The sequence below is a fragment of the Sesamum indicum genome, unplaced genomic scaffold, assembly GCF_000512975.1.
Source record: "Sesamum indicum cultivar Zhongzhi No. 13 unplaced genomic scaffold, S_indicum_v1.0 scaffold00175, whole genome shotgun sequence".
Taxonomy (NCBI): domain Eukaryota; kingdom Viridiplantae; phylum Streptophyta; class Magnoliopsida; order Lamiales; family Pedaliaceae; genus Sesamum; species Sesamum indicum.
In genome coordinates this window covers 204007-229380 of record NW_011628076.1, presented here as the reverse complement: position 1 = coordinate 229380, position 25374 = coordinate 204007, and the positions used below count along the sequence as shown (strand labels likewise).

The 25374-nt window shown below is 33.3% G+C and overlaps 1 protein-coding gene across 1 annotated transcript in view; it reads right to left on the bottom strand.

The window, feature by feature from the left end:
- LOC110011357 (ubiquitin carboxyl-terminal hydrolase 12-like) overlaps positions 1-24195 on the bottom strand; it is a 30592-nt gene extending 6397 nt beyond the window's left edge. The window contains exons 1-4 of the mRNA XM_020691361.1: positions 24046-24195; positions 23671-23763; positions 12255-12258; positions 354-460 (exon numbers count right to left, since the gene is read on the bottom strand). Of these exons, the coding sequence (XP_020547020.1) occupies positions 354-460; positions 12255-12258; positions 23671-23763; positions 24046-24195 (354 nt within the window). The remainder of the gene's footprint in view (positions 1-353; positions 461-12254; positions 12259-23670; positions 23764-24045) is intronic.
- Positions 24196-25374: the final 1179 nt, after the last annotated feature.

The window sequence follows — 25374 nt, the reverse complement described above, 5'->3', positions numbered from 1 at the left end:
AACCAGGGGGAACAGAAGAAGAGGATTGGACATCTTTTGAGTGATGTGTTTACATTAAAGAAAAGTTGAAATATGAAGATCTACTTGTTGTGAAAGAGGAAATTTCAAAAAATATTAATGAGCTATCAAAATGAACTATATGTCGAAAAGGTCCAAGTTAGACCAATATGGATTATGTTTCATACTTTAGGAAAAGATATTCCCACAATCCAGCAACACCATCAACATAAGAATGAAATATGACATGTGAAACATATATCTTGTAACTACAATATAGTGATTCTACATAAGATGCTAATGCATACAGATAAATATTACTAATTAATATCAACACCATATTTATGAAAATGTACTTGAAGGCTATGCTGGTATTCAAGGAAATATGGAATATCCGGGCAACAAAATAGCTTCCTTGTTTGAGCAGGCATTGACTTTTGATACCAGACAATGTCCCCATCCTCTAGTTGCAATAAAAGAAACCAAAAAGTTATAAAAATACAATCTTTGTCCTGACAAGATACTTGAGCTTGTGATTTTCATATACCTGGTTAGATGTAAATGTAAGTCCCGTGTCAATGTACGCACACATGACTGTAGGCTCAAACTATATCTCCTGAGAAGCAAAAAACACAAGATATCTTCACCATTTAAAATATATTTGGGCATTTTCTGAAATATGCATGGCACTGAAAAATTAACAATGTAATTTATCATGTAGACCAACAGACTAACTACTGGAAAATTCTTATTCCTTAAAATTGGATGAACTCATGAATTTTAAAAAAGACGTTTCCCAAATTAAAAATCAACAAGAAAATTTTTAGTTTATAAATTTACACAAAAAATTCATGCACCCAGACAAAACCTATGATAAAAAAACATGCGTGGGTACGATTAGCGACACACAAAAGAAACACGTGACGACCATGTCTGTCGTGCTTCCAAACGAATAAAGAAATCACAACTTGTTTTCTAATGGAGAAGGAGGTCTATATGCACCTCGTTGTGGCTTGGTGAAGAAGGCGTCAGAGGCACTAAGAAGAATGTAAGTGTAGTTTTGTATTGAACTTAACTAAAATGAAGTGAATTTAATGGAGCTCGTTGCCTGTGCGCAAGAAAAATAGAGAAAGGGTTTGGATGGAGATTGATGGTGCTTACGCTGAGGAGTTTGGCCAATGATGGGTGTCGAGACCACCAAAAATAATTCCTACAACACTTGTAAAAGGGGGAGTAGGGTCGAATCCATAGAGACTGGCTTTCAGTTGATTTCTTTAAGAGAAATAGAAAATAATGGGGGGGGGGAGATTTCATGATAAAAAGAAATAATTAAAAACTAAATAAGCTAGAAAATAATTGAAATTACCTGACCAAGATACAAGAAAGAGATTTTTCGGTTAAGGCTAGGATCATGCTTGATTCTTGTGAGTTGATCATTGATGCAAGAATAACACATGTATAAACGAATAAATTAATTATAGTGTTGGTACGACCTAACAACCTCATCTTTCCTTACCTTTTCGTCAGCCAAGGTACGACCGTTGGCTAGATCCCTAATTAACAGACAACTTTGGAAACGTCCACAAGATTTAATCTATTAACAGCATTAAGAATTAGAAGGGCCTAATTCTAATCAACAAACTACTACGAGTACAATTCGTTTAAACTAGATCATGCATTCCCCATAACATAACTAATTACTATGACATAACTAATCATGCTATGTTTCCACTAAGCATTGAACTAAATAAACAATTACACGGATTTATAAAGTCCAATTAGCTAAGCAAACCTTCTTGATAGTGAACAACTGGCCACATCATTCAAATATCAGACGTTTGTAATAAGAGCACATAGAGTAGCATGAATATTGATTTAACAAGTGTAGAGCGGAGATTATATCTCACAACATAATGGAAATCAAGCAATCACCATACTTTAACTAGAAAATAAGGAATTTAGCCGGACATGTTAATGGAAGAACACACTAAAAACTGGAATTCCATTAATTCCGGTTATAAAATAAAAATAAAAGAGAAAGGATGAATAAAGAATTCTATTGGGTTCTAATCAATAACTGAACGACCCCTTCAAATGAAGAGACCCCCCTATTTAGAATAAAAGTCTCCTACGAATCTAGACGTAGGGGGGACAAATACATGATAAACTCTAAAAAGGTAAATAAATCACAAGAGATAAGCTTTAAAGAATCCTTTCTAAACCTAAACACTTCATTCCTTTATCTTTTGCGGAAATTGCTCGTGCTTATCCTTATCCCGAGTTGACCACTCCACTCAGCGTGGGCACGCTTAGTCAATTCTGCAGAAATTTTCTTGTAATCTTCCGTTTTTTCTTTTTGATGCCTTCAATTTCGATTTTGGCTTATTGCCATCTTTGTCTCATATCTCCTTTTTTGCTGAATATGCAACAAAATCACATAATTAGGGATGTTTTGGCTTAAAAAGAAAGATTAAATCGCTATAAATTATGATAATTACAGAGTTATCAAATACCCCCACACTTAGCTATTTTCTTGTCCTCAAGAAAAATTAAGACGCATTCAAAAATTCCCTCCAAATTTTAAACTACTTAAGGCAATTTGTAATCATGTGCTAAGTAAATGACATACTTTATGAAGAAGATAATTCAACATGTATCAAACAAGTTTTCACGTGATGACCATTATCAAAACCAATCGCATAAAACTAGTGAACTATTTTCTCTCCACTTTCCATTTTCTCAAGTGTATATATGGCTCAAGTGTATCTCTCGACACTTACTACGACAATGCTTCATCATAGGTTGCCTATACACCACATCTCCACCACTTTTGAAATATGCACATATATGGATCAAAAGATCTTTAATTTTGGTTGTAATGGGGCTTTGGTTTGGGGTAGGATAAAAGGATAATGAGGTTAAATTCCAAGAAACTAATTAGAGCACTAAAAAATTTGAGTGAACAATAATTCGAAACTCTCAAAGTTTACTCATCTCCCTTCAAGATCTTTCGACAATTCCTTGAACCATGCCTTTCTTATTCCTTTTGGAGAGTTCATACATTTTTTCTTCTTTTTTTTTTTTTTGGTGGCAAGAAAATTGCTTTCTTTTGTTTTTTTTTCTCTTTTTGTTTTCTTTTTCTCCTCTCCATTTTTTGTGACAGGCATAGACCAAGAAAATTGATGTCGGTTCCCACAAAGTAAAGAAGAACATAATTTTGGAACCCCCACACTCATTTCGAGATACATCTTTTAAACACATAAATCACAAAGGTTAATACCCCATCTTGAGAACTTGTTCTTTTGAAAATAAACCCATTTCCCTTGATGCTCTAATAGTTCTTAGAGGGATCAAAATCAAGGTTTCAAACAAACGACGGGTTATTCAACAAAATATGTCAAAAGGCTCAAGGGGTTCTCTAAAGTTAAAATGTGTTGGGTGGTTAAAGAAGGCCGAAAGTAGTTTCTAATGCCTTTATCATATCCAAATAAGTGCATATTTGTGTGGCCTCGATGTGGTTCAGGGCAAGTTCTAGGAAGACAAAGCCATAAAAGTGTTATTCTCTGAAGAAAGAATGAAAAATTTTTTATGGATATATCAAGCTCAAAATCTCACGAGGTATGTTTTGGTCCACTAATCCTATATCAAAAGATTTTAACTCAAGTCATTTTGGTAAAGACAAGTTTTCAACTTGTGAACTATCCTCGAACATAAAATATGTATTCTTTTTTCACATAACATCATCATAACCAAGATTAGTCCAAAATTGAAAGGGTTTTATCATGCCAAAATTTTTCAAACCAAGCAAAAAAAATTTCCATAAGGCTAAGGAATTTCCACATGACTCAATCTTCAAAAGTCTTGATCAAGCTAATTTTATCAAAAATCAAGCACAAAAATATCTTTTCAAGCAGTTTCAACAATCAACAAGAGCAACAACCATTTTCAACACGCAACCAACAACACCGAATTCAAGAAACATGCTCAACAACAATACCCCCACACTTAAAATCCACATTGCCCTCAATGTGGACTATGACATGCATTTCAAGAAAAAATTAAAAGGAGAGAGTTTAAGGAAGCGTCCCTAAGTGCAAGTCGCAAAAAGATCATGGTGTGGGTGGTTGCCTTGGTGTCAGCCCGAAGTGTTCAAATTTTCGGTGAGCGACGACGGCAAACGACGGCGGGAGCTTTTCCGGTGAGATGGCTTTGTTGACAAAGATGAAAAGTTCTTGGAGGATTTGAAGTTGCTGTGGATGAGCTGAGAAAGATAAAAAGAAAATATCGGTCAAAGATTTTGAAGTGTGATGGAAAGATTTGACTGATTTTCTTATTTCTTTTGATTTTTTGAATTTTTGATTTTTTTTTATCGTAAATATAAATAAATAAATGAAGGTAAATGAAGTGAATAACAGCCTACGAAGTGCGACTAAGCGTGGGCACGCTTAGTGGAAACTCCAAATCTGTTTTGGTGAAGTGAGTTAAAACAGTTTTGAAAGATCGACAAGCGTGGGCACGCTTAGTGGAAATTTCAAGTCTGTCCAATTTAGCCATCCAAACAGATTTTGATGCTTCATTAGGCGTGGGCACGCTTCGCAAAACTTGAATAAAAATACTAAAACTAAAATAAAATGAAACGAAAAAGAGAAGGGATAGAAATTCATGGGTTGCCTCCCATGTAGCGCCTTTCTTTAATGTCTTTGGCTAGACATTGTTGTGTCTCAACTTGAATAAGTTGGGAACTTTAAATTCTCTTCTTCTTTGTCATGTGCACCAAACGATGGTGTGGACCAAGGAAAACTTTAAGGTTCATGAGAGAATTCTTCCTCGAACTTATTTTGTCGTGAAATACTTTGTTCTTATAAGTTCTCGGACCAAAGAGCTTGAGGAACTTTGCATAGTGAGGTACTCTTTTGATTACGTCGATCAATGGAATATTTACCACCACTTTGCTAACAATTTCAAGTGTTCCCTTCGTTTTCCCTTCTTCTTTTTCAGCAAACCCTTTCGGTAATGGAGGTTTGACCATCAACGGCTTGTGATGTTCACTGTCGGTTGTTTTGGGCTTGTTGGTCTACTTTTGAGAAATTTCCATCTTTTGATCTGGTTCACCTTGTTGGACATGCGCATGCTTGGTGTCATTTCCTTCCATGTTTGGTTGCAACTCTTTTTCACTGTGAAGGACAAAAACAACAACATTTTGTTTGGGGTCAACAACAGACTGGGAATGTAATTTACCTTGGAATTCCAATTTACTAACAGATGACGCTAGTTGACTGATTTGAAATTTTAGGTTTTGAATGCTCGTCTGGGTCTGTAGCTGGAACTGTTGTGTGTTGGTCACTAGTGCTTTCATCATGTCTTCGAGAGATAGAACAGGTGTGGAATTAGGCGGAGGAGGTGGTGGCCAGTTTTGAGATTGCGAAACGTAGCTAAGACTGGGGTAATCTGTCCTTCCTGGATTGTACTTGTTGAATTGAGGATCATATCCTCTTTGTGGTGGTCCAAAAAGTCCTCCAACAACATTGGCATGCTCGATGGTTTCTTCTTGAAGCATAGGGCACAAATCGGTAGGATGTGCCATAGAATTACATATTCCACAAGCCTTCACTCGTTGGTATTTTTCTTCGACATATCTTTCAACAAGGGACAAAAGTTTATCAAAACGATCATAAATGGAAGATAGATTTACCTCATTCACCGGAGGATCGTCGTATCTAGTCCCAAACTGTTGAGTATTGACCCACATGATTGCAATTGGGTTGTGTGCTATAGTTCACTCCAAGTGTCCAATATCTCTTGTTCTAACTACGGCTCGGAAGAAGTGATTCCCATTAATTTTTTTTTTCGACTTGTTGCTTGATTTCCTTTTAAAATTTCCATCTAGTCTTCTCAATCTCGGATTAGATTCAAGTTCACCTCTAAGAGAAGATTTTAGTATTAAACCAAGTAACCAAAAAAAAAAAAAAGAGAAAAATTAAGTAACAAGAAAAGAAATCTTCTTAAAAAAACCAGTCCCCGGCAACGGTGCCAAAATTTGATGGGTGTCGAGACCACCAAAAATAATTCCTACAACACTTGTAAAAGTGGGAGTAGGGTCGAATCCACAGAGACTGGCTTTAAGTTGATTTCTTTAAGAGAAATAGAAAATAATGGGGGGAGATTTGATGATAAAAAGAAATAATTAAAAACTAAATAAGCTAGAAAATAATTGAAATTACCTGAAGAAGATACAAGAGAGAGATTTTCCGGTTAAGGCTAGGATTATGCTTGATTCTCGTGAGTTGATCATTGATGCAAGAATAACACGTGTATTGGACAAATAAACCAGTTATGGTCGTTGGTACGACCTAACAACCTCACCTTTCCTTACCTTTTCGTTAGCCAAGGTACGACCGTTGGCTAGATCTCTAATTAACAGACAACCCTGGAAACGTCCACAAGATTTAATCTATTAACAGCATTAAGAATTAGAAGGGCCTGATTCTAATCAACAAACTCCTACGAGGACAATTCGTTTAAACTAGATCATGCATTCCCCATAACATAACTAATTATTATGACCTAACTAATCATGCTACGTTGCCACTAAGCATTGAACTAAATAAACAATTACACGGATTTATAAAGTCCAATTAGCTAAGCAAACCTTCTTGATAGTGAACAACTGGCCACATTATTTATATATCAGACGTTTGTAATAAGAGTACAGAGAATAGCATGAATATTCATTTAACAAGTGTAGAGCGCAGATTAGATCTTACAACATAACGGGAATCAAGCAATCACCATACCTTAACCAGAAAATAAGGAATTTAGCCGGACGTATTAATAGAAGAACACACTAAAAAGTGGAATTCCATTAATTCCGGTTATAAAATAAAAATAAAAGAGAAAGGATGAACAAAGAATTCTATAGGGTTCCAATCAATAACTGAACGTCCCCTTCAAATGAAGAGACCCCCCCTATTTATAATAAAAGTCTCCTACGAATCTAGACGTAGGGGGGACAAATACATGATAAACTCTAAAAAGGTAAATAAATCACAAGAGATAAGCTTTAAAGAATCCTTTCTAAACCTAAACACTTCATTCCTTTATCTTTTGCGGAAATTGCCTGTGCTTATCCTTATCCCGAGTTGACCACTCCACTAAGCGTGGGCACGCTTAGTCAATTCTGCAGAAATTTCCTTGTAATTTTCCTTTTTTTCTTTTTGATGCCTTCAATTTCGATTTTGGCTTGATTTTTGCCATCTTTGTCTCATATCTCCTTTTTTGCTGAATATGCAATAAAATCACATAATTAGGGATGTTTTGGCTTAAAAAGAAAAATTAAATCGCTATAAAATCATGATAATTACAGAGTTATCAGCCAACTTGGATTATCAAGGTTTTTTGAAAATTTCTTGTGAAACGGAAAGGAGGTATCAAACGACAAAATCTTGACTCAGATTAGGAGGAATTTATTACAATAAAAATATTGTACAAATTCACCAAACTTTCACATGGCACCCCATCGTTCTAACCAAATTATTATTGCCTCCCCTAAGTTTTGTATTGTTTATAAAATTAGTCATTTTATTTTAAAAATGAAAAAAAGAAAATTCTTTAATTTTTATGGGTGAAAATATCTTTTGTTTGTTTAATTGACGTGCGTTAAATAATTGATTATTGTTTCATAAATATAGTGATTTTATCTTTATTTGTTTATATCAATTACAAAGGCTCTTTTTCTCAAGCGGCAAAATGATTTCATTAAATACTTATTTTTTTAAATAAAATTAATTATTTTATTAATACTTCTTTCTAAATATAATTAGAATTTTACATTTGTGAGATTGTGAGAATGCCACAGTCTCGACTTTAGCAGAATTCGTCAATGCCACCCAACTCATAAAGTCCTAACTATAGCTTTAAAAATATGCATAAAAAAGTAGGTGGAGTAAGACGTATATGAGGCAATATATTTTCCAATTCTACTATTGCATCAACCTAGCTCTCTTAATAATGTTGCAGTCTTAGTTTTCGAACAATGAACGTTTCTTTTGATTTATGAACATGATTCACAAAAATAATCAAAGTAAATTAGATCATTTCAAGTAAAAATCTTATCATTATCGAGAAGATAGATATGAGTAATAATAACAATCAATTATAGGTATTTGAAGATGTTCTTTTTCTTTTTGTGGATAGAACAAAATTGTGTGTTTTAATAATTTAAAAGAAGGAAAAACTATAGTCAGTTCAAAATGATTATATTTTATTTTATTTTATTATTGCCATTCTTCTTTCAATTTTCCATTTCCATATTTGCATACAAAATTAGAAATGAAAATTCATTAATTAGAATTATCAAACGCAATCTTATTATGAATTTATATCGGCAATGCAAGAAATGCAAATGCTTAATACATCTGTATTCTTGGCCAATTTTTTTAATCATTATCACTGAATTATAGTAAGCACATTGGATAGGAACAATGAAAAGAGTCTCATACACTGAGTAACACTTAATTAAATGATTCTTTGTGCCCATCCCATCCTTTTTCATTGGAACAACAATTCAACAGAAACCTACAAACCAACTGGGAAGAAGAAAGAAAGGAAGAAATTAACACCCTCCAGAGAATGAAATTACAGCATAATCCCTAGTAACAAATGTGAAGATTTTTTAAAGAAGATGCTGCGTCCATTAAGCTTCGTTCACATTATAGTTAATGGTTATTTCCATTTTCCTATTTTCTTGGTAGGTATGCATCTGTTCAAACATTTTAGGGTAATAATGTATCATCCATTTGTTCTGCCTCTCCATTTTCTAAAATTTATCCCCGTACCCACAAGAATGGAAAAAAAAGTTATCATGATTATAAATTAGAATTAATACGATCCTACCTTGATAACAAATATAAATAGTTTTTTGAATAAGATGCCTTAGTATCATTATTCACCTCCTACTTTAAGTGCTCTTTCGCCAAGAAAAGAAAAGAAATAAATTGCAACCAATTATAAAATAAAATTAATACAATCTCTTCTAATAAATGTAGTATTGTGAATAATATGCCACCCCATCATGACTCACCTCCTACTTAAATTGTTATTTCACATAGTCCACTTTTTGTTTTATGAAAAGTAAGCATCTACTCGAATATCTATGACAACAATGTATAATATATTTTTCCCCATCTTTTTGTAAGATACTTGTGAAAGCCTCTCCTGAAAAAAAAAAAATTGCTCATAATAAATGTGAGGACTTTTCAAGCAAGACAACACATCTATCATGACTCACCTCCTACTTAAATTGCACTTCACATTTTCCAATTTTATTGACAAGTACGCATCAACTAATCAAATATTTTAAGGCAATAATGTGTTTTACATTTTTCTCTCTCCTTTTTCTAAAATTCCTTCTCAGCCTCCCCCCCCGGCCCCCACACCACCATCACACACAAAAGAAAAAAAAATTATTCTCACCAACTAGAGAATGAAATTATAATATTATCCATCATAATAAATGTGAAAATTTTCCAAATAAGATACCATGTTAATCAGAAGTCGCATTGTCACGCCTCGGATCAAGGGTCATGACATGGCCATGCCATCAAGTCCATAGCCTTAGTACCATGAAGCGCCTACCACGAACAATAGATCCAAACTCAATAGTAATAACACCTAAGCAATAAAATCTCAATACATATTTATTGCGGAAAAACACAAATCTGAAAATCTAAAATCTAACACCAAGTCCTAACAATTAAACATAAGTAGAAGTAATTTCTATGAATAAAATTTTCTACAGAATTTATTAATAGATGCCACTTGCATCCCTTGATTAGCTACCAACTGTAGTATAGCTCCTCCTTACAAGCCTCATACACCTCATTTGCAAGATATGGTGAGTGGAATAAGTGACTAATCACCCAGCTCACTATCTCTTAACTAATGGGAGCATAACATGTTGATAATGGATAACTATCATTTGCCAAAATGTTCAAACCAAATGAAATAAATGAGAAAAATGTAACGCTTCAAAATATTTGACAACCGAATGAGAATTCTAAACTTTTCAATCTAAAATAAAGGTGAACAAAATAGTCTTGTATGACAATCAAAATCTTGTTTGATTACCGCAAGTGTTTCTATAAATCAACCATTTTAGTTATATTTATGCACATAGAGCATTCATATTCTAATCATTCTTATGCTTGATCATCACTCTACCTTACACTTATCTTAGTCAATTTCAATGTTCTATAAGTGCTTACTGACTTGGGTATCAGAGTGTTAATGCATTTTTTAGCAGCCCCCCATCTTAACACTTGTGAAAAATCAAAGTCAAATATCTCAAATTGAACATATATACCCAAACGAGCAATTTTTGCTCGCAACAATTTTGATAAATATATATTTTTAAATTTTACTTTTCAAAAAATAATTGTAAAATTCAAAAAGATATTGATACGTGCCAAAAAAAAATGTACGAGTCAAATCTTCGATACACTTGAGCTCCTTAGTCGGCCTAATTTTCTGCAAGCTTAAGGATTGAAATTTGCAAAAACAAGAACTGAAAAGAGATAATATGAGCAAGAAATTATGAATTATGATGAGAAGTCGTGAATAAGAATGAATTTGTATGATAAAAATTACTTGTGAATACTTGGAAAGCCATCTCTTGCATGAGTGGGTTGAACCTAATTTTATAGCCAAAGTGCCTAGTTGGTGAGGGAGTCTGGTCTCTGAGAGGTCGAGGACGCAGTTGCCAATGGATAAGCATCCTTGGCATCCTTATCTTGTTCGTTGGAGAAATCTACAGGAGTGTATCCTAGTAAAGAGTTTTCAATTGGAAGAGAGTCCTACTTCTTCAGAGATCTGTCCTCCTGAGCCTTCTCGTTATATCCCTCTGTCGATGACGCTCAACCTGGACAATGTGATGTCCATAATATTTTATACATAATTGAGAAACTAATTTGTAATTATGAAAAAAATTTAAATTTAATTACAACATAATTATAGGTAGAAATTGAAATATATTGGGGGCAAATTTTTATAACAAAGAATTAAGTAGGATATAATGAAAAATTTTGAAAAAGTTTGAATAAAACAAAAATAAATTAAAAAAGGATGAGAATTGCTGGGTGGGCCATCACCTGCCGCCTCATTCGATTTATAAACATGCACACACAAGTCACAAATACAATTTTGTGTTATTGTAACTATTAGAGTATCATTTTCAATTAATTTAGAAATGCTCTAAAATTTATTTCTATTTTATTTGAATTGATTTTGAAAGGCTGTTGAGGGGAAAAATATTATTCTCCTAGCTTTTTGTTTCTGCATCTATTCTCAAGATAGTCTGTTTCTCCACAAATATAGCATCTTCTTTTCTTCTTTGGGGTACTATTTTTAGCTTTTCAGCAGTTTTTGAGCTAAGTCTTTATCTTTATTTATTTTTTTCATAATTTTTTCTTTTTATACCCCTTTTCTTTATTTTATGAAGTTCTATTCTTAGGAATTTTGGTCTATTGGATGGTTTCATTTCCATCCCAAACTGATCATAAAATTATCTTAATTAGTAAAATTGACAATAATGGTAAAGCCTCAACATCTGAGTCCAGCCCAGCTTATGATAAAATTATTAATCAACCTTTTGAACCGTATACAAATATTGAAGTCAAGAAGTTGCTGAATGAAAAACATACTACCAAAAATAATCCCTCTACTTTAGAAGATCTAAAGATACAAGTAGAAAAATTAAAAGAAGAAATAAAAAATATTAAATAATATAAATAGTCTCTTACTACTAGAGTTGAAATGTTCTACATGAATACTGAATTAGGTAAAGAAAAATATGAGGATGATTCTCTATCCCTTTGTAAATAGTCACTAGTAAAAAATAGAATGTCAAAATCAATCTATTAGTAAATAACAATTTTCGAAAAATATTTATTGCTCTTATAGATAGTGGAACAGATATTAATTGTATTAAAGAAGATCTTCTACCAACTAGATATTTTGAAAAGACTACCCACTCTTCTTCCTCTGCTAATGAACAAAAATTTAATGTAAACTTTAAATTTCCAAAAGCTTACATATGTAATAATAAAAAATATATTCCAACAAGCTTCCTATTAATAAAACATTTAACTAACGAAATTATTCTTGGAACACCTTCCTAAGAAAATCTTTCCAATAAGAAATATTACTGAGGAAAGTATAATACGAACCTTTGAAGATGAAAGAATAAAATTTGAATTCATCACCCAACTAATAGACAAAGTTATTAATGAAATTAAGGAATTTAATAGTATCTAAGACTAACCAAATCTGCTTTATAAAGGAACAAATTAATTGATTATGAATAAATGAACTACATGAGATCCTAAATTACACGGAAAAATTAAAATGCTTCAAAATAAATTTGCACTTGAAATATGTGATGAACATCCCAATGCATATTTGGCATAGAAAAAAATATATTGTGAACCTTCCTTACGAAAGTGAATTTTTAAAAGCAAATGTGACGCCCCAAGGATTATAATATCTAATTGGGGGATTAATTGATAATTTTTTATGAAACTTAGTTAATTGGTAAATAAATTATAGGTCATAATTGGAATATAATAATATTTGAACGAATTAAATTGAAATTCGTTATAATATTTTAGGACTATATTAATTAAAAAAATTAAAAAGGACATAAATGATATTTTGAGAAAAGTTTAATCAAAGAAATAAAATAATAATAATATTATATATAGTATATACTATTTAATAATATTATATATATATGAATGAAAGAAAAAAAAAAAAAAGAAAAGACAAAAGGGTTCTGGGTGGGCCCTCACCCACCGCCCCACCCCCACATAAATATATAAATATATATATCTAGGTTGAATAATCTACAATGTTACCAAATTGCAATTTCCATTTCTGTTTCGACAATTCGCGGCGGAGGTAAGGTTTTATTTTAATTTTTATTAATTTATATAATAATATTATTTAATTAGTCCATTTATTAAATGTTGTTTATATTGAGCGATGTACCATTTAATCGGAATATTTTACGAGTTTGGCTATAATAGTGTCGGATTAAATATCAAATCGGATATAAAAATGATATCATTGGTCAATTAGATTATTAAATTTATTAGATTTGAATATTATTATAACTAATTTATACAATGTCATCGGAATTGTTAACCAAATACGTAATTATATGTATTATTGTTCAATTAAAAAATATAATAGCGAGAAATTGATAGAAAATTCATAGAAATATTCTGAAAACTATATTTAACAAATGGTATGTTAATAAAGAGGAAAAACGAATATTTGTATTTCGATAGAAATGAAATATTAAAGAATTATTAGAAATTGTACAAATAATATTCAATATTATATTTAAAAGAAATTATGATATTCTCGATATATTAATTGTGTGTGGTATAACTCCTTATAGGATACGGGGGTAAAGTGAAAAGACCGAACCACTACCTCTTGAATAGATAAAGACATTGTAAGGTCGAGGTAAGTAAATAATTGGTATTATCTATATATGTTCTCTTTATTTGTGGTATTACTATTATATGAATTTGTGGTTCATGCTGATATTGATTTATTTGAAAATATATGGGTGGTGAATGATTTGATTTGATTGACGATATTGCGTATGTGGAATGAGAAAATACGTTGAAATATTATGTTTGTTGTTTGATGTGTTGTGCATGTGTGAAAATGAGAATATATTGATATATTATTTTACATAAATAGTTGCTTACAAGAATGGTGATATGTGGAAATGAGGGAGTGGTGGAAATTGAATGTAATTGTGGTGTGAATACCCCTTGATGTGTTGAAAATCCTATAAGGCGAAATGATATGAAAAGAGCGATGCTGCGATAAAAAGAAATATGATATGAAAAGAGCAATGCTGCGATATGAAAAAAAAAAGATATGAAAAGAGCTATGTGCGAAATGAAAGAGGCTATGATGCGAAATGAGATTGATGAACCGGCTGTCAAGGGGATTCACTTGAATTTATATAACGGTGAGATTGAGTTGATGGGAAAAACACAATATCACCTTCTGGTAAGCAAACTAGGAAAAAAATGGAGTGGTTGATTGTCTTATTATGAGATAGTCATGTGGTGGAATATAGCTGATTATGTTGGAATTAAATTGATAGTATTCCATTTGTGTTGCTTGTTTATCTTGTTTGGGTTGTGTTTAATATGCATATATAGATAGGACTGGTTATTTATTTACTGAGTGGCAGGCTCATCCCTCTGCTGACATTTTCTTTCAAGAGTAGACTTTGAGGTGTCTGACTGTTGAAGAATAGATCTACGCTCTATACTCAGGCAGGTCGAGCCAGTATGCTGTTTTCTCCTCTTTGTCAGTTAGAGTACAAATCACATTTTATTGTATAGAGAGAACGTAAGCATGGAAATTACTTATGATGGACTACTTGTGGTGTTTGATGTGCATATATGATATTGTAGGTTGATAATTACCTGCTATGACGTGTTGGGATTACGTATGCGAATTGATTAGTTGATTATGTGCAAATTTATATATATGAACACAGGGACTACTTTAAGTATGATGTTTAGGGAAGATATAGCCCTTGTAGTGAAGGGGGTGCTACAGCAAATATCCCCACTAAGACAATACCTTGCCAAATGAATACTGAATATTTAAAATTATGTGAAATCTCAATTTTTCGTAAAAAGAAAAGGACCATAGATAAAAATAAAATAAGTATATCTATAAAACAATAATTAATACACATCGTGCCTCAATTAAACTTATAAGAGGAATTATCATTCATCAAAATTCAAGAATTTTTGTTTCCTCATTTGAAACTAATAAAATTACTAGTTTGATAAACAACACAAAACCTAGGGGAGCCAATAATAATTTGCGAAGAACGACAAGGTGTCATATGAAAATTCGTGAACTTTGTACAAATATATTTTTGTAATAAATTCTTCTGATTTTATGAGTTGTTTGCACGTATGGAAGTTTCCTAAATTCTTATATCCAGGTTGTTAATGATAAGTCATCCATAAGTACGCCTATGGCTCTACAAAGCTTGTTTCAAGCTTCAGAACAATGAAAATTTGAAAAGATGCTTTGGAGGGGATACCCTTGATTCTTTCCTGCAACATGATGTATAGGAACTCAACAAATTCCTGTCTGAGTTGCTTGAAGAAAAAATGAAGGTATTCTAGAAAAAGAATACTACTAGCACTGTTTTAAAAACACTTTGCGAAGGTGTTATACAACACTTATGAAGGACAACACAAAAACTAAAATGAATGGAATGTTGATACAGGTCTAGTAGACAGAGTCATTCTATGGTAGTTGTTGATAAATATGTTGTAGTTGAACATCTAAATGGTGATATAACAAATATCATGCTGGACAGTATGGTGTGCAACTAAGTAGGATAACTTAATTTATTGAAATATATTAGATTATTTTCGCCTTTTCCATCTATAGCCGATACGTTGGAGTGTCATTACTTGGTATTTTTGTGAGGATGACTTGCTTGTTTTTCTTTAGACTTTTATTTCGTCACACATTATTTTAGTTTTATCAAAGGACCATCTTGGATTGATGTTTTTCTCTCTTTAGGATGCTAAGAAAGGTGTATTCTCTATTGACTTCCAACTTATCAGATGCATGATTGCATTTTTTTATCATCATACAATACTAATGAATACAGTCCGAAGAATAGAGAAAAAAATGCACAAATAGCCAAGTATTACATCTTCCAATGTGCATGATCTGCTTAGGATGACTAGTTAGGTAATAGCTTTGTTCTAATTCTACAATGTGTATTAGTATGAGAATAAATGTTAGATAGAAGCTTTCTCTTAATAGAAGCAAATACAATAAGAATTAGCCTTCTATTGATAGCCAAATTTATTGCATGGTTATGCCCTCCCAAGATTAATGATTGAAATCCCATGGGCTAATTGAAATTTTGATCCTGCATGTCAGAGGGGGTAGCACTTTCAGGATACCCAAATATGATGATTTCTGAAGTTCGAGAGATTTGAGTTAGATTAATGGAGGTCTGCCAGTTGATGTCTGGTACAAGAAACAGAGCAAAACTGAAGAAGGAGCTTCTACAGTGAAAAACGCCTAACACTTATAAAGTCGCAATTTTCCATTTACATTTTCTTGTATCCGTTTGACTCCTTCTTCTTGGTTAGTTGAGAAGTTAGTTTATTTCCTTTGTATATAAGAGGGTTTGCAGACCCTGTGTTCTGCAACTTTAATTCTCAGATATTCAATAAAACAAAGAGAGTTCTTGGTTCTTGTTTTGATACTCGCCCAATTCGTTTCTTTAATGGCTTCCTCTAGTTCATGAATTCGAGCATGGTATCAAGAGCAGGAAAAGATACATAATTATTGTCAGTTCAAAAAAAAAAGGGGGGAAGGAAAGAAGAAACATGGCTGACAAGAAGCCAACAGAAACAAGAAAGCAAGATGATGCGAAACCATTATCAGAAAACATGAAACTGCAGAACAACGATCGTGCCACCATAAGCTTGGGGACAACCCCTTTCGATGGAAGCAACTATTTCACCTAGGTTAGATCAATCAGATTTGCCCTTGGTGCTAGAGGAAAAGAAGGATGCATAGATGGAACATGTCCCAAACCAGAGCAGGACGAAGCTGAAATCAAACAATGGAGGAAAACAGACTGTACGGTCATTACCTGGATTCTTAACTCCATTTTGAAGGACATTGCTGAAGCGTTCTTGTACACCACTTCTGCAAGAAACCTTTGGCTCGATTTTAGAAGCAAGATTCGGTGAAAGTAATGGACCACTTCTATACCAATTGCAAAGAGAGGTTAGTTCTGTATCTCAAGGAAACAAAAATCTTGTTGCATACTACATCAAAGTTAACAAACTATGGGATGAACAAGCCACTTTGGACCCACTACCAATATGTTCTTGTGGAGCTGGAACCAAATTTGCAGAGAAGACTAATTTCACTTAGCTCATCCAATTTCTGATGGGCTTAAACGATGCGTATGATCACATTCGCAATCAAATTCTGGTAATGGATCCATTGCCTTCAATAGGGAAGGCGTATTCTATGATATTACAAGTAGAAAAACAAAGGGAAGTAAATGCCAGGAATCTTGAACTTGACAAAGAAGAGGTCATGGCAGTGCAAACTATAGACACAAGAAAATAGAGTGGTTTCAGGAGTGCTGCTGAAAAGAATCAGATGTATTGCACGTACTGCAAGAAGTCAGGCCACATAAGGGAACAATGCTTTGAACTGAACGGCTATCCGGAGTAGTATGAAGAATTGATGAAACAAAGAAAGGGTGCAAATAAACCTGTGATCCACAAAACATTCAATGAACACCTGGAGAATGGAAAAGGAAATACACAAGGTTCTTCTCAGAGTGAAAACAGCCTTTCAGAATTAATCAAAGCTGAAGTGAGGAAAACTCTGCATAATTCAGATTTTTCTCCAAATTTCTCCAACAGCATGTATGCAGATAACTCCGTAAATTTCGTAGGTACCCTCCTTTACAAAAATAGCTTTAACTCTAAAAGGAACTGGATCATGGACAGTGGTGCCTCAGCTCATATGTCCATGAATCCAAACTTATTCCATAATTTAAGACAACTTGACACTGTTAATTCTGTCAAATTACCTGATGGCAACTTGTATAAAGTGGAAAAGGTAGGAGATATATGCATATTTGCCAAACTTACTCTTAAAAATGTGTTGTACATCCCTGACTTCAAGCATAACCTTTTATCTGTCAATACATTATGTGAAGTTGGAATTATCAATGTCATCTTTACCAACTCTCAGTGCTTTGTGCAGGACCTTGTGACTAGAAAGGTCATTGCCATAGGTGTTAAAAGGGGAAGACTGTACTTACTAGAACATACTCAAAATTGCAAGAAGCAAGATTTTCACAAGCATGTGGCTCATTTGACTGAAGACTTGAAATGCCTGAAAAGGGATAATAAGCATGCTGATCTATGGCACAATAAACTAGGACACCGTAGTAAAGATGTTATGTTTGATTTGCCTTTTAAAATATATAGGAATGAACCACTCACATGCTGTGAAGTATGTCCACTTGCTAAGCAAAATAGACTCCCTTTCCAGCTTAATGAAAATAACTCTGACACTGTTTTTTATCTCATACACATTGATGTTTGGGGCCCTTATAATCAGTATTCTGTCACACATTGCACATATATGCTTACTATTGTTGATGATTGTAGTAGGGCCACATGGATTTACATGATGGTCCATAAGTCTCAAGTGCAACAAAAATTGGAATGCTTCTTGACCATGGTTGAAACTCTATTCAATCTTAAGGTTAAAAAGATCAGAAGTGACAATGGTACTGAATTTACCAATAAACAATACCAAAATTTATTTCAAAATAGAGGGATCCTTCATCAAAGGACCTGTGTGTACAGCCCACAACAAAATGGCATAGTGGAAAGGAAACACTAACACCTGCTGCAAGTTGCTAGGTCTATCATGTTTTATGCCATGTTACCTCATAAATTTTGGGTTGAATTCTTATTAACTGTTACTTACTTGATAAATAGAATGCCCACACCTATTTTAAAATGGAAAAGCCCTTATAAATCCTTCATAATAAAGCACCTGATCACACACACCTTAAAATTTTTAGTTCTCTGTGTTTTGTTAGAAATGTCCTGCCCCACAAAGGAAAATTTGAACCAAGAGCCATGAGATGTGTCTTTTTGGGTTATGATCAAGGGAAGAAAGGGTACAAAGTTCTAGACCTTGACACTAACATGATGCATATAACTAGAGATGTGATATTCCATGAAAAGAACCTTCCTTTTAGTAACATAAAATCTGAGGATAACTCATGCCCCTTACCCACTGTTGAATATGAAGAACATAATGAGAATACTTAGTAGCTAGAACAGAAAGTCACCCCCCAAGAAGATGTCATCCACCTTAGAAGGTCTACTAGAACTACTCACAGACCTATGTGGATGAATGATTTTCTATGTTATTGTTACTCTGATTGCATGTCTGATAACTATGCTAATCAAGTTCACGGTTGTTTTGTAGAGAAAGTTTGTCCCCTGCAGGAACCAAAATGCTTCTCAGAAGCTCAAAAGCACCTGGAATGGAGGAATGCCATGAAACAAGAGATCGATGCACTGGAAAGAACAATACATGGAAACTTTGTGGCTTGCCAGAGGGAAAGAAACCAAAAGGGTGTAAATGGGTTTTTTTAAAACAAAATTTGGTCCAGGTGGTAGTGTGGAGAGGCACAAAGCAAGGCTAGTGGCTAAGGGATTCAATCAGGTTGAAGGAGAAGATTACAGTGACTATTTTGCTCCAATTGCAAAGACAGTCACTGTAAGGATACTCCTTGGTGCTGCTGTTGCTAAAGGATGGCATTTACATCACATGGATGTAAACAATGCCTTCCTTTATGGGAATTTGGATGAAACTATATATATGACACATCCAGAAGGTTATGGGGTAGCAAAAGAAATGGTTTGCAAGCTCAAAAAATCCTTTTATGGCTTGAAACAAGCCTCAAGGTAGTGGAACAGTGAATTCACTGAAAGAATAAAGGGGTTGGGTCGAAATATGATTATTGTTTGTTCACATAGGGAATTGACAATGATTTTAATGCTTTGCTTATCTACGTAGATGACATCCTTAGTGTTGCAGCAACAAAGGGATTGATAGAGGAGGTGAAGAAGTACCTGGATAATCTCTTCACTGTCAAGGACCTTGGTGAGGCACAGTATTTCCTTGGCCTTGAATTTTCCAGATCACAGAGAGGCCTGATTGTATCACAAAGGAAATATACACAAGACATCATAAGGGACATTGGATTGCATGAAGGCAAGTCAGTGATGACACCATTGCCTCCAGGTTTAAAATTATCCCAAGAACCAAAGAAACCTCTGAAGGATGCCAGCAGATACAGAAGACTTATAAGGAGACTCCTGTATTTGGGATTCACAAGGCCAGACATATGTTTTGCCACACAACAGCTGAGCCACTTTTTCCAGGAGCCATGTGAAGAGCATTGGCAAGCTGCCATTCATTTGATTAGATATTTGAAAGGAAATCAGTCATCAGGTTTGTTTTTCCCTTTCAATAATGAGCTTAAACTTACTACATTTTTTGATGCAGACTGGGCAACATGCAAGAGAACCAGAAGATCAACCACTGGTTACTGTATTTTGATGGGAACGACTTCAATATCATGGAAATCTAAAAAGCAAACTACAGTTTCAAGATCATCAGCTGAAGCAGAGTACAGGAGCATGGCAGCAACTGTATGCGAGATTATTTGGGGGAATAACTTAATTAAAGACTTGCATATACCAGTCCAAACACCTATACCATTCCATTGTGACAACAAGGCAGCACTCCATATAACTGAGAATCCCTTTTTTCATGAGCGTACAAAACATGTGGAAATCGAATGTCATTTTGTAAGGGACAAGTTGAAAGAGGGACTAATTTCACCCACAAACTTAGTCTCAAAGGATCAAGTAGCAGACATCTTCAAAAAAATTCTCGCAGAAATGCCTTCTCTCATCTATATTCCAAGCAGGGATTGATCTCCGATGATGCAATTCCAGCTTGCAAGGGGGCTTCTGATGTTCGAGAGATTTGAGTTAGATTAATGGAGGTCTGCCAACTGATGTCTGGTAGAAGAAACAGAGAAAAACTGAAGAAGGAGCTTCTGCAGTGAAAAACGCCTAACACTTAAAAAGTCGCAATTTTCCATTTACATTTTCTTGTATCCATTTGACTCCTTCTTCTTGGTTAGTTGAGAAGTTAGTTTATTTCCTTTGTATATAAGAGGATTTGCAGACCCTGTGTTCTACAACTTTAATTTTCAGAGATTCAATAAAAGAAAGAGAGTTCTTGGTTCTTGTTTTGATACTCGCCCAATTCGTTTCTTTAATGGCTTCCTCTAGTTCTTGAATTCTAGCAGTGATGGAAATTTACTAACAGTAAAATTTAATTTTACTTGGTTGGAGTCCCTACATTTGTTTGGATTGTGCCGAGGGAACTTTTTTAGGCTTTTCACAAGGGGGATATGTTTGACTAAAGAAAAAAAAAAAAGAAAAATTGTGCCAAGAAGGGTATTTTGTCTAGCTGTTAAAGCTTTGACTATTTGTGCATTTCTAGTCATGCCCAAGTTGTATTTATTGTAATAGGAGTGATTCTTATTTCATGCTGATGACATGCAAATAAATGACCGCTATGAGTTTCCACTTCAACGTGGTCTAGATATAGATAATGGAAGATACTTCTATATTCAGGTTGTTAATGATGAGTGCACAATGTTTCCACCATCCCATTTAATTTGTTTGGCAAGTAGAAGTTCATTTTTAGTTTTTAGTTCAACACGAGGTACTTCTCAATGGTAGATCCTCTCCGCATTCTTTATCTAGACTACTCTTGCGCGTTTCAATTGTGGTGAATTTATTTTCTAATTCAGATTGTTTCATCAGTAAATTTCACCTTTTACAACTTGGTATTGAATGAAAAATTAATTTGCTAAAGGGATACAAATGCCTTTCTTTTTCAAACTTCAATTTATCTGAGTTATCTTTGTTTCTCTAGACCTTATATAGTGCATTTTCATTGTTTGCAATGTTTTGGTCCACAGTGCTGATGTGCATGGAGGACACTATTATGCTTTTATAAGGCCCAACTCTATCCGACCAGTGATATTAAATTAATTATGAAATTTAGTTCATACAAAGTTTCATATCTGTTTTTGTAAATGTTTTTTAATTTGTATTGTTTGAGAAGGATAAACTTCACTAGCTTCATTTCACACTCTGTGTTTTGTTAGGCTATTAACTAATGTTTTCTTCTTTGTGTTTCATCATTCTAACCTATCCTGAAGGACTTCTGCCAAAGTCATACTTTTTAGGAAAAATTGCATTTTATGTCCTACAAGGTAGCCTTTTTTCAATTTTGGTTACATCGTTTTTTAATTCACCACATTGCTTCTCCGACCTTCAAAAAAAATTCAAATTTAGTCTGAAGGCTTAACTTTGTTAAATTTTTTATGAAACGACCTTAATTCCCTCAAGACTTAACTCAGCTCATGCAATGCACGTGTTGTTTCCATCTGAAATTTAACGAAACTAACGCTTGGGCCTCAAATTTCAAAATCTTTGGAATTGTGGAATGCAATATAGCGAGTTAGAAATTGCAGAATGTCTAACTTGTGAGATGTAAAATGCAATTTTTCTACATTTTAGCAATAGAATAAGTGTAGATCTCTCATTGCAACATCCATAAAAAAACCATTTAAATGGTTTCAAGTATATTTTATGATAAACGAGTGACAAAAGAAGTCATGAAAAGGCCTCGAACGAGCTTTAAGAAGATGAAGAAGAAGTAAGTTTTCCTTTCATTTCCATGCTTATCTTGAACTGGTTGACACTATCTTACATTTTCATTAATGTCTTGTCAGTATGTAATGCACACAAATCAAGGAATTAATACACGAAAAATGTACGATAATGCACATGAGACTGCTAATTGCCCCATTAATTATTTGACAAAAAACGTATGTGAGTAAGCATGAGAAAATTTTCAACCTAAGAGATACAATGTAAGAAAATCATAAAAAATGAGATTAATTAATAAGGCCTTGATATGTAGGACCAAAGAGGCAATTTTTCCTATTTTTCTTGTTCCCTTTCTTTCCCATGAGGTTTTATACGGTGTAAATATTTTCAAAAAGGATTGACACAAGTGATTCAGCATAAAGATAAAAAATGGCATTGACCTTTAATCTATTAGGATATCATACTAGATATGTTGGTAGAACTTTCATCAAGACTTACGTTTAGATCTAATCGGGTATATGAAAATCACAAGCTCAAGTATCTTGTGAGGACAAAGTTGTATTTTGATGAGTTTCCTTTTCTTTCTATTACAGCTAGAGGATGGGAACATTGTTTTCTATCAAAAGTCCCTCCCTACTCAAACTAGGCAGCAACTTCGTTGCCCTGATGTTCCGTCGTTTCTAGAAAACATAGCCTCCAAGTACTTTTCTTTATATATAAGGCGCATATTACTTAGTAATGTTCAAATATATACTATAGTTACAAGATATATGTTCCACTAGTTCACATATCAAATTTCATTTTTATTTTGATTGTGTTGGATTGTGTGAATATCTTTTCCTAAAGTATTAAACATGATGCATGATGAGACTGAAAATCATCTATAAATTTAAGCATGTTTCCAAGTTACACCAATCTGCTTCACATTTGATACTTTAGCAAAAGATATTCACAGAATTCAACAACACGATCAACATAAGAATGAAACTTAACCTGTGACTACCGAAACTTATATCTTGTAATTGATAATGAATCCACAGAAGATGCATACAGACTAAGATTATTGAGTAATATGAACCAAATATTTAAAGAAAATTACTTGGAGGTTATGCTCGTATTCTAGAAACGATGAACATCAGGGCAACAAAGTTGCTGCCTAGTTTGAGCGAGGGACTTTTGGTAAAAACAATGTTCACATCCTCTAGCTGCAATACAAAGAAAACAAAAGTCGTCAAATTACAGTATTTGTCCTCACAAGATATTTGTGTTTGTGATTTCCATAAACCTGGTTAGATCTAAATGTAAGTCTCTTGTCAATGTACCCATACATGACCATTGGCTCAAACTTTATCTCTTGAAAAGCAAAAACACAATATATCTTCACCATTTAAAATGTATATGTGCATTTTATTTCATAAGCAAAGCATTATATTCCATATGCCGAACAATTTTTAAGTACCATTATAAAGAAATTGCATGTAACATGAGTTCTGTTTATCCCTATGGCATTTGACAGATGCTAAAATAGCTCCATCTAACGAAACAAGTTCTATATGAGTTTAATTTTATGTTGCAGCTAACATCAATCTATTAGGATTGTTACCAAGTGTAATGAAACAACAAGAAAATCAATATCTTCCGCTTATATATAGAAACAAACCTCGAAGACCAATTCTATCTCTTCATCAGGAGCATAGCCTGCAAGTTCATTTAGTTTCTCCAGAAGATCTGTTGGCTTGCCATAGCTCTTGATGAAATTTTTTTCAGCATATGTGGTATGAAATGTAAATAGATTAGAGGTCAATGCCATTATTTTATCATAACTTTTTGGGGAGTCACTTGTCTATCCTTTCTTAAGAAATACTCCACATAAAACTTGAAGGAAAAAAAACAGAATAAGAAAAACACTGTAACTCCCCTTCCTCAGGCTCATAAAGGTTGAAGAATAGTAAAATGTCATCACTTTCTTTATCAGGGAGAGGGCTGGTGCGCAAATCATAAATCATAGTACCAAAATTTAATATAACCAATGATGTAATGAAAAGTCTTAAAAACTTATTTACTGCTTATATTTGAAATTATCCAATTACCTGTCCACACTGTACTTCTAGAAACAACTGCAGCTCGTCATTGGGATTCTTACTTGCTAACCTCCTTCAAATGACCGACCTACAATTATATAACAATCTATAATGAGGGTGATGATCAATCATATAATTATAGCACTAACATTGAAAATGCTCATATAAAAGTAACTCCACAATGGGAATGGCGTGAATCAAGATCAAGAGCAAGAGAAGTGCTGATCAACAAACCCTAATTTAAGTCTTTCCACAAATGTTTTTGTCTGCAAGGTTTTCTCTATTTTCTAATATTTACATATTTTAGTTTTGTAGGCATTTTATATATTTAAATATACATATTTAATACTATAGTATAATATAGGAAAAAAGATTAATTTTAGTTTGTAAAGAGTGCGATTTTAGTGCTACTGAAATCATTTGTAATTTGGTTCTATCATTTAAAAAAAGTGCAATTTTAAGAAACTCATGTCACTTTGACCGAAAATCCGCATATGATCAGCACGTGGCTCAAATTATGGCGAAATTGTCATGAAGAACTATTCTAAATTTGCAAAACATTTTCAATTAAAGAACCAAATTGTAAAATATTATTTCAACATGACTGAAATTTCCACCCACTAACAGAAGTGCAATTTGCATTTGTTTCTATAACATATATTTGAACTGTATTCAATGAATATCTCATTTTTTTATTTTATATGATATGATAATTTGAATTATATATTTACCAAGAGTCTGATTAGTAAATGATTTAGTAACTTTTTTTGTTCTTTTGTACACTAAGATCAAATACTACTTGTTGTTCTATTGTATCCTATAGAATTGATAAAATAATAATTTAAATTGCTCTAATTATATCTTAATTATTTGATAATCAGTCTTGTTTTATTGAATCTAATTTTTAA